Raw genomic sequence first — 10715 nt, forward strand, 5'->3', positions numbered from 1 at the left:
GTCGTGTGTGTGTGTGTGTGTGTGTGTGTGTGTGTGTGTGTGTGTGAGGGGAACAGGGTCACATCACAGGAGTGTGAACTGTCTGTCAGAAATCATAGCACGTCAGCTGTCTTAACCGCGGCTTGTGTACTGCATCATCACTGTCTGTCACGCGACTCTGTTGCCCTTTCGGGCTTGAACTGATGATAAAACTAACGACATTATTAACTGTCTTGATATTTACTTTGAAAGCTGAAGCTCGCGATTATGGTAAGGGGCGTTACATTTCCGACGCGTGCTTGTGGTGTTCGGCCAATCACAATGCACTGGGTCTGCTGGCCAATCAGCAGACTGCGCTTGTCAAAGGAGGGACTTTGTAGAAAACTAAGCGTTTGAGAGAGGCGGGCATAGAGGACCTACAATAATGTACAGTATTTGAAAAATAATGTTTTTTTGAACATTAAAGCATGTCAACATATTTTGTTACACCAAATACACAAAATAATGATCTTTAAAAAAGCATCATGTGATCCCTTTAATATCAGAAACAGTGTTAATAATAGTTAGATGCCAGATTTATTATAAATTCATACCTTTTATTAGTTTCTGGATAATCTGGATTTTTTTCAGGTTCTCCTATGATTCTGAAAACAAAACATTTGATAACTAAACAAAACAACGTACTTTACTTGAGGTTGTGCTATAAATGTGTCTATTAGAAATATTTATCAATTTAAATGAATTAATTATACAAAACATCACTTGAAATTAATGACTTGTTTCGTCCTGAGTTTTTGAACGGATTTCTCGATCGACTGATACAATGATACATGAAATACATCGCCACCTAGTGGAATGTAATACAATCTTTATTTGAAGCGTAACATTAGTTTTAAAGGTAATTTACTCATTTTGATCATGTGTAGACTATAGCCAGAGATAGTCTAAAGCATTAAATATCGGCAATATTAAGGGGATTTGGCATTTCCAATTAATTTAGGCCCGTTACATTATTATTATTATTACTTATTATTATATTATTACTTTTATTAAGTTACAATTAATTTGCCCCACAATAATTTCAAAGCGCATCACCGCATTACTGACGCACTGTGAGGATAATAAAAGATTAGGCTATTAGCTTACTCAATAAAATATTTTTAAAGGTGTTTTTTTTTTTTTTTTTTTTTAAACAGGTCTATTAATTTATACAATGAATTATAGGCCTACAATTAAAATTATTAACACTGCAGTCATCAATGAAAACTAAGAGCAGCTTTATTTCAAGCCAGGCCCTGCTTTTAACCGTTTAACCGTAATTATTATCCGTTAAGAGAATTAATTGGCGGAACATGGGCGCACCGTCTGAGCGCATAAATTGGTGTTCAGTTTGCGCAGAGCTATCAGCGTCTGACTAAACCAGTTTACATGTCAAAGTAGCGCAAGAGCAGTTCGCAGCAGACGCTGATTACGGTCATCGCAGTTTCTCCAGCGCGGCTGCACAAACTCTGATGACCGCTAATTCACGATTTACCAGTGTATTTCACACTCACTGTATTTCATGTCGTGCTTTAATAGGGTTACAAGCTCTTTTATAATTAGTGCTATAGCGTATTGTGCCATGTTTTATTAAAATAAAACCGATAAAAACTTGAATTCACACAAGGCACATTGTTCTAATTTTGCCAACATTTCTTTCATTATTCTTAAAAATAATGTAAATATGGTGGCCTGGATGAGACTCCTGGCCTGGCTGAAATTCTGTCCCAGACCTGCATTAAAATAATTATTTGTAATATTTGTGGCTTGAAACAGCTGGAAAATTTAAAGTGTAGGCCTACTGCAGTTCTGTGGATGTTTTGCCATTTAGCTAGGGTTATTGAAATGAATTAAAACTAACATTTATGTTAATTGAAATAAAATAACAAAAAATATAAGCAATTATATGAACTGAGAAAACGGAATAATTCACAGATAAACAAAACGAAAGAAAAACTGCAACAAGGTCTATATGCCCCTTTCTGTCCATTTTTCTAATGCTCAAGTTCACGGAAAGGAAATCAATAGGCTACGGCGGAAAGTGACATCTGTTTTCTTTATATTGAAAAACACTGTGTTGTTATTATGAGTACACAAATAAAAGTAGACCCTTTATAGTTTCATAATGATGTCTCAGACTTATCTTTGTTTCTGCTGTCGTAAGGAACAAATTCAAGTGATCGCGCAGGCGCCTCAATCGTGCACACATCACAGTTCAAGCAGTTGACATCGCAGCCTGTTCATCATCAAAATAAAATAAGCCAACCAAACATATAAAAAGTTACAGTACTCAATTTAAGTAGTCCGAAGTACAGTCTATTGCGTTTACCCACCAAACATTGCGCATGTGATATAAGTGCACTGAAGTGAGTATAAAAGGATATTGAAATGCCCCCTAGTTATGCCATCCTGGCCCCGGGCCCGTTTCAAACATCGACTTTCAAAACCAACCTGCTTAACACAAAATACTTTTCTTCTCATTTGTTTCACTATGTGTGGACCACAAGAATAATATTAAGCGAATAGCCTAATTTAAGACCATTATACCATTATCGGCATATTTTGAAGTAGATCATCTCTCATCAACTCTGAGAGAATATGTGCCGTTAATGCCGTGTCAGATGCCGAAATTCCGTCAGGTTTTACTTTCACTTTCTGAATATTGACTGAGGTTAATAACTCTTGCGCAAAGTTTGCACCTTGCTTGTGTGGCTCGCTTTCATTGTTTAAAACGGAAATATTTCCAATTTTGCTACGCAATATTCAAATATCAAACAAATAACTAACAATTAACTATTAAAAAGTGGAAAACATCTAAGCATGATCTTTTATTTCAAGAACTGAAGAGAAAAATATAAATTTATACAATCTCAATAAAATTACTAACGTTAAATTATTATCATTAAGGCCTAATCAGATGACTGTAAATTCTATAAACAGACTAAACTTTCTAATTAAGGTTAGTTAATTTTCATGTCTGCCACATAAACAATGAGCTAAAACTAAATGATTGATCATTTTCATAATCATATGTAACGCGTTCCTATGGCAACCGGTCGAAGTGCGAGTAACCGATCGGGTTCCCAACGTGTTTACGTTTTCTTACCTTTATGTGTAAGTTCTTGTGCTTCAGTTGTGTCCTCAAAATAGTCAACATTTGATTATTGCAATCGCTGATTTAGAAACTTCAAGTGTGTGTGTGTATATATAAAATAAAAAAAATTGATCAATAGACATCTCTGTAAATGCAAACAAAAGTGATGTTCTTTATTTCAATCAAGGTTTTACACACAAATCGGCTCCTATGAAGACTGAACATGTTTATATTTTATAACCTCATTAAACATCTATAAAAACTCACAGATTCTGGCAGTTCATGAGAACATATTGAAAAATTTTTACCTTGAATGTAAGAGCAACTGTCCACTGTAAAGACTCCTGGAATTTTAATGTTAAACGTTTGTTTGTTTGTTTGTTTGACAAAAAAAGGAATACACTCTATTCGTCAAGGATAATACAATAAAGGATAACATCAAAATAGCTATTAATTAAAATAGGTTAATTTGTTGAACTATTTTAATATTGGACAAAGTAATAAAAAAATGTAATATTTTCGTTTTTAAACCTGAACCTGTAATGACAACTCCCAATATTTATAATTTTTGGCAGACAAAAATTAAAATAAAATATATTTTTTTAAATTGCTGTATAGTATGTAGTTTAATATTCCTGACATATGACAGTATGTTGATTTTTGGATTTGTAACCTTTGTTGGAAAAGTAAATATTTAATTGTTTGATTGTTATATATAACACTGTGAACATTGTATGATACTATAAACAATGAAAACGTACAGTATGTCTGCTCTTTTAAAGTAAAACACATACTCAAGCACAGGATTCAGAAAAAATATTTTTGTGTTTTTAGGTGAACAGTATATGTATTGCCTGTAAAGTCCATTTATAGTCTTTACACAGTAGCGTGTCTCTTTACATGTTTAAAAACCAGCTAATTTCAATTCAGTCGTCACATGGGTCACCCGCTCAATAAGACTCTCAAAGTGCAAGACGTTCGGTTCGATCGGTCAGACTCGTTCAGACGTTTGATTTTGGCACGGAGTATGCGCCATAGTCAACTGTTTCACGGCAAACAAAAGAACATGGCTTCAACAACTCCCTCGTCTGTTTGCACGTATAGCATGGCAAATATTAAACTGCACTTGAAGCTTTTGTAAAATTACAAATGAAACCCCAAAAACTGTATATGGCATCATCACGAAGAAGACAAAATATATGTTTATACATGAAATTCTGGAGGGGACGTTGGATGGCGTCACGTGGCGACATTAAGGACATGTGCCATTAATTTAACTATGTACTATAACATGTAAAACGGGAACATGAAAGGAATATTCTAAAAGCAACTTATGTAAACACCTTTAATCATAATATTGTCTTATTTAGAATAAGGTAAATAATTAATTACTGTGTCCATGTAAACATAGTCATTGTGTCTATATTGGCTAATTAGTGTCTATGTTGTCTATTGCCTATTGTCAAGAGACTTGACTTGAGTTGTTCTCAAGTTTAATATTTGCTCAGTTGACATTGGTAGATTTATATCAAATAAAAACAAAGTGACCCCCAAATAGCTGGTCGATATAAATGTGAAAAACATTATTGAAAGTAACAATAAAAGGGAGCTTAATTAAAATAGTCTTTTTTCTATGACCATTTACATTCCCTGACTTTTATGCCTTTTTTTAAACCTCTTCATATGTAAATTGAGCAGCAGCGGTTTGATCTCAACTGTCATGCAAACTAAATTTTTTATTTTTGTATTTTTGCTGGTGTGCCGGTTTAATAAATGCCTCATTAGATGTGACTTTAGCAGCTTTGTTCAACAGCAGTTTTTTTTTTTTGGCATTTAAATAAACGCATCTTATGTTAAACCCATACTTAATTTATATTCACAAAAAGTGGCGAATGGAATTAATTTACCCTTAACAAATTCATAGGAAATGAATCCAGTTATAAATCAAATATCTATTATTCTTTTTCGTCTCCTTATGTATTTTAAGGAAAATAAAAATGACTATTGTATATACAAGTTGTAGAATTGATCACACAAGACTTACTCATGTATATTTATTGAAAGAATTGATTTTGATTTTTCTAATTCTTCATTGACTTTATGGTTCTGCTTTAAATGATGCTTGGACATGTTTTTATTAAAAGTACATTAACATTTTTGAAGTTCTTCTGGGAAAATACTAGAATATGCTTTTTAAAATAATGTATAGAATTCATTGTAGTAAGACTTTTAAATCTTATTATTTGAGTCTGCATTTGGAGTGCAATTAATTCTGAGCGTGCACGTCACGGATAAGAACAGACTGAATTAGGCAATTTATTAAAAATATTCTACCAAAACAGTTAAAGTATCTCTCCTACATGTATTATCTCACTATAACTGGGTGAGCAGATTTTCTGGTTGTTGAATAGGCAGGGTGTTTATATCCGGTTAACATCAGGATCGCGTGAGAATTAGTTGTTTTTGCAGCGTACTTGGAATAAATGGTGCTTTTGGTTTGGGATGGGTGAGTTATGAACCTGGCAATATTTCCAAGCCATGTGAATTCAAAAGATCAAGTCTTGATTCCTCGTTGTAACCTCTGTTGATAGTGAATAGGTGACTTGCTAAAAAAAATTTTTGAATAGTTAATTGAGTGAATGTTTCCCAGGATGATGTTTGTTTTGTTGTATGTTCTTTGTATGTGTCTCCATAAAAGCAGATTTAATTGGTGTTGAATGTGTGATCATAACTCATAAGTGTATTTGTGTCAGCAGTCACAGGTGGAGTCAGAAACCGTGCACCTCTTCATTCCTGCTCTGGCAGTTGGTGCTATTATCGGCAAGCAGGGCCAGCACATTAAACAGCTCAGCCGCTTTGCTGGTGCATCAATCAAAGTGAGTGATGGCAAGCATGCACTTTTATGACCCTGATACTGTTTGCTAAACGTAATAGTTTTAATTTTTCTATTTTCCTATGCTGTAGCAGTGTTTAAGTTTAAGATCTGTCATTTTTGTCGGGATAGATTGCACCTGCTGATGGAACTGACACCAAGCAAAGAATGGTCATTATTACTGGACCACCAGAGGCACAGTTCAAGGTAAAAATGTTGTGACGTTGTATGTATTGAGCCATTGTATGAATATTCACTCATTTGATTGTATATTCATGCATTGATTCTCTGTGCTGTTTTTCTTAGGCTCAGGGACGTATCTTTGGGAAGTTAAAAGAGGAGAACTTTTTTGGACCGAAGGAAGAGGTTAAATTAGAGGCTCACATAAAAGTGCCATCATTCGCCGCTGGCAGAGTCATTGGCAAGGGAGGCAAAACGGTAAATGGCCACTTTACATTTGTAACATCAATTGTTAGTGCTCATGTTTTCTTTACAGATGCATTTATCCTCCGCATTCATAGCTGCTCCGTGTTTCTCTTTAGGTGAATGAACTACAGAACTTGACCAGTGCAGAGGTGGTTGTCCCGCGGGACCAGACGCCTGATGAAAATGACCAAGTAGTAGTAAAAATCACAGGGCACTTCTATGCAAGCCAGGTGATTGAGCTACTAGACATATTAGAGCTGCAGAAAAGGGCTAAGTGTTGTCATTTTCTGATGTTAAAATACTTTCTCTGATCCCAGCTTGATGGCAAAAACAACAAATAAGTAATTTGTAAGTGTTGTGTTGTAATGCCAAACTTTTGATGTGGAGTTCAAAATGAATCCAACTTTTTATTCATTTTATTAGTGATAATGTATTATATGATTATTGAAATATGTATTTGTGAAATACTGTTATTAAATGTATTTATGGCCACACTTTACTTTAAGGTCAAATTCTCTGCATTAACAAACCATTAACTTCGACTTTTGCCTCAAACTCCTAATTTGCTGCTTATTATTAGTTAATAAGGTAGTTTTTACATTTAGGTATGGGAAAGGATTAGGGATGTAGAATATGATCATGCCGAATGTGCTTAAGCACTAATAAACAGCCAATATGTTAACAATAGGCATGCTAATAAGCAGCTAGTTAATAGTGAGAATTGGTCCCTATACTGAAGTGTTACCATATTTACGTTTCTGATTGGCCATTGCGTTCAAGAAATCAACAGATATGTCTGTGTTTGGCTACTTTGTTCAACAATGCAAAAACATGTTGCAAATAGTATCTTTTGATGCTGTCCAGAGCGCAGACACATACGCACGGAGTAGTTTGCCAGCTCTCCAATTGAGGGTGCTTTTGCATTCACTTGAGGGTATCCGGCACCCTCTAGCATTCCCATAGTACAAGGGGCGTGTTTAGAGTTTTGGGGGCTCCCTCGGTATAAATGGCATTCTTGGGGGGTGGGGGTGTCCCCCTCATGCCTGGGCTTGACTAACCACCCAAATTGCAGTGGGGATGATTTCCGGGGGGGTCTAAACCCTAAGGTGCCCCTGCCAATTGTAATGTAATTATTTATTAATAATAATACATTTATTAATTTTTAGCGTTATTATGATAGGACAGTTATTAGTTAGGAAGCGAAGTGGGAGAGAGGGGGGACGGGATCGGGAAACATCCGCGAGCCAGTACTCTAACTTGGGACGCCCGAAGCACAACGGCGCTATATGTCGGCGCTTACGTATTTAATCATTTAAATGATGATTTAAAAATTCACCCTCCCCACACACAGCTTTGTCCAATATATAATCACTTTAAAATTTTTGACTTTGTTTCCATTTATTGCTTAAGTATTTTAATGGTTGTATGTTATTGTGCTGTTTGATTTGAGTAATTTTGTTCTGCTTTTTCTTTCATGTGTACCAGCTGGCCCAGAGGAAGATCCAGGAGATTATCTCTCAGGTGAGGCGGCAGCAGCAGCCCAAGGCCTCGGCCACAGGTCCACCTGTTGCCCGGAGGAAATAGAGCCACTGCGTCTTCTCGGAGACTGAAAGGACACGGGACGCGTCCATCTCAGGGGTCAGGGAATGTCCTTACAACCCCGCCCGCTTTTACACCCATTCCTCCTGAAGTTTCAGTGAAATTGTGTACACCTGCACTTCCCTGCACCACAATTCCCCCTACCCCCTTAAAACAAATCGTAAGAAAGTTAGCCACCCAGTCCTTGCCTTAATACGGTAACTGCACAGACCTTAATTGACAGATGTTGAACTTTGTTTTGGTTATGAGTTTATTGGGAAATGCAGCATTTGAGTGTAAAAGGCTTTTCAAGCCTGTTTTTGGGGTAAGGAATGGGTGACACAAGGTGGGGTTTAAGGTCTTTGGCTTGAGATGGAAAGAGGATTGTTGACGGAAGTACGCTGTCCTGGGATCCAGTGGCATTTTATAAATTCTGATGCATTTTATAGATGAATAGATATATATACACATATATAAAATTATGAAAGAAGGTGGAGAAACACTGCCACTTATGACTGAGGGAAGTGTTGATTGGTGTTGGCCAGGAAACCAAGTTAATATGCATTTTACTGATCTACCTCAGGCTAGAGTACCTCAGAAAAAAAGAAAATGATATTTGAAAAAAAGTTGTTCTTTTTTTTTATTTTGCTTTGTGGTATTTTGTATACTTTATAACGCTAATAGTTCTTGAACATTTTTATTTTTTTAAGAAAATGTAAAATTTAGTCTGTAGTTAACGGATGATGCTCGAATTCCGCCTTGCTCATTTTGACGCGCGCCATGAATAACTAACTGTATATATACAGGTTTGCGCGCGTCGCACGAGTGAAAGAGCGGAGTTTGGGCTTCTGTGTAAGCTACAGATAGGAGAAAGAAAAGAAAAGCGCCTCAGTATCGCTGAGGAGCCACCACCCTCTGAACACCGTCAAGGTAATGAGAAATAACGCCACCCGTACATACCGCAGCAATGCGGTGCTAATATGCTAATAACTGTCTCGGCGGTAGCAGACGTTTCACCCGCATTTCATTACACTTCAGTCAGGGTTGGATGCAAGCAACAGAGGTCAGGGATAAGCAAGGTCCTGCTGTAACCTCTTTGACACCCCCTCATCCTCGGCGTGATTAGTTGTCTTATCAAATTAAAATAACGACCAGCCCGATTGAGGTTGTTTTTTCTTTTCCCGTGCTCATCGTTTTTTTCGTCCCTTTCCTTTTCCAAATAACGCGCTCCGTTTGGTCTTGGGACGGGCTTTTTTCCCCCTCTTCGCATCAAACTGGGCTTTACATGCCGAAGATTTTCAGAGTTTAACGTCAGTCAATGCATGTCAGGGGTTCGGGGAGTTACACTGTTCTGATGCTTTTGCGTTGATAGCTATAGGTTAAGTTACAATAGTCAAGGGCGCGTCTCTAGGCTAACGAGCAGTAACGTAGATGGACGCGCGAACGGTTTCATTTATCTTTCGTTTATCATTCAAAGTGGAAAAAAAGCAAAAAAATATATATAAAATGAACTTTAGCAAAGAAAAAGCGTTTAGTAAAGAAACTGAGAAACCAATATTCCTTTTGTTTTCATGCAGAATGTAAATATGATTTGATTATGGTAAAAGAGTGCATCCACGCTTCCACACTAGTAAGGCCATTGTCTACCTCAGCTGAGGAAAGGGTGGGCTCCGTCTCACCTGAGACCTCCAGCGCGCGCAGCGATACCTCAAGTCTCTCGCGAACACTTCTGCGCTGGGTACGCGCGGTCCGCCGAGCGCTGACCAGAGGGGCACAAGTGATCGTTTTGTTTTTCTTTCCACCCTTCTCTTACACCGTTTTTGATCTACCTCTTATTAGAAAAGTATTTACATTAGAGGCATAATGCTGTGTGTTAGAATCTATAGGGTCATGTTCCATCTGCCCCTTTCCTCACCAAAAAAATAAATATATAATTAAAAAAAAAAATTTAATAATGTATGGCTAGACTTTAAAGATGAGTGAGAAAGTGATTTCGTTTTTGCCTGCAATTTATTCTCTGCTAACTGATTTGAAACCTCACCTTATTGCTTTTTTCTTCTGCTTCTTGGTTTGGTGGTGTGGCTTTATTTCTTGCATAAGTATTGTATTAAAAGTCAAAGTGTTAATTTGGGATCTGATTAATGATGGCTATAGAAAATTTTTCAAGGGCCTCTTTCATTTCTTGCTTATGAAATATGAACAATGAAGTCTTTTTTTACTTTTTTCATGTCTTATGAATGCTACTTTTTTTGGGGGGGGGACTGGAATCTGATCCAATTTCATTTCATGGCTGTGTTGTGTGGTGAGTCATGTTTCAGTGGGAATGTGATGTGGAAATCTGGGAGCTGGAATAGTTCCGGTGAAAAAGTGGTCCGATTTCAGCATAAGCAACATCCCCTCCGACCGTGCTTGTGTGCCCTCACACACCTCCACTTGTCAAATGCCTCTGATACAAAGAAAAAAATTAAAAGTCAAGTTGGCTCCTAGCAACCATTGTTTGTGATTCCTTGGCTGTTCTTTGTGTCCATATTTGTTGGATGTTTTTACAGTTGTTGTGTTTGGTGTGTGTATTTGGGAGCATTGATTTGTGAATTGGAAGGTTGTTCCCTCTCTCCCATCCCCAAATATTAGTTTCATTTCAGTTCAAATACAATAACACCTATCTTAAAAAATACTGCATCCTCACTGCTGTCTGTAGTTTGAAGAATCTTTAACATCCATTGAAAC

The 10715-nt window shown here is 36.8% G+C and overlaps 1 protein-coding gene across 4 annotated transcripts in view; it reads left to right on the plus strand.

Annotated features, from left to right (window-relative positions):
* igf2bp3 (insulin-like growth factor 2 mRNA binding protein 3) overlaps positions 1–9958 on the plus strand; it is a 39067-nt gene extending 29109 nt beyond the window's left edge. For 2 of the 4 annotated variants that reach the window (XM_016281354.1, XM_016281356.1), the window contains 5 exons: positions 5866–5988; positions 6117–6191; positions 6291–6422; positions 6527–6640; positions 7896–9958. In XM_016281354.1, the coding sequence (XP_016136840.1) occupies positions 5866–5988; positions 6117–6191; positions 6291–6422; positions 6527–6640; positions 7896–7994 (543 nt within the window). In that variant the 3' untranslated portion in view covers positions 7995–9958. The remainder of the gene's footprint in view (positions 1–5865; positions 5989–6116; positions 6192–6290; positions 6423–6526; positions 6641–7895) is intronic. The other 2 variants (XM_016281355.1, XM_016281357.1) reach the window with 1 other exon arrangement.
* The last annotated feature ends 757 nt before the right edge of the window (positions 9959–10715 follow it).

Source organism: Sinocyclocheilus grahami, unplaced genomic scaffold (assembly GCF_001515645.1).
Source record: "Sinocyclocheilus grahami isolate Dianchi unplaced genomic scaffold, SAMN03320097.WGS_v1.1 scaffold149.1, whole genome shotgun sequence".
NCBI lineage: Eukaryota > Metazoa > Chordata > Actinopteri > Cypriniformes > Cyprinidae > Sinocyclocheilus > Sinocyclocheilus grahami.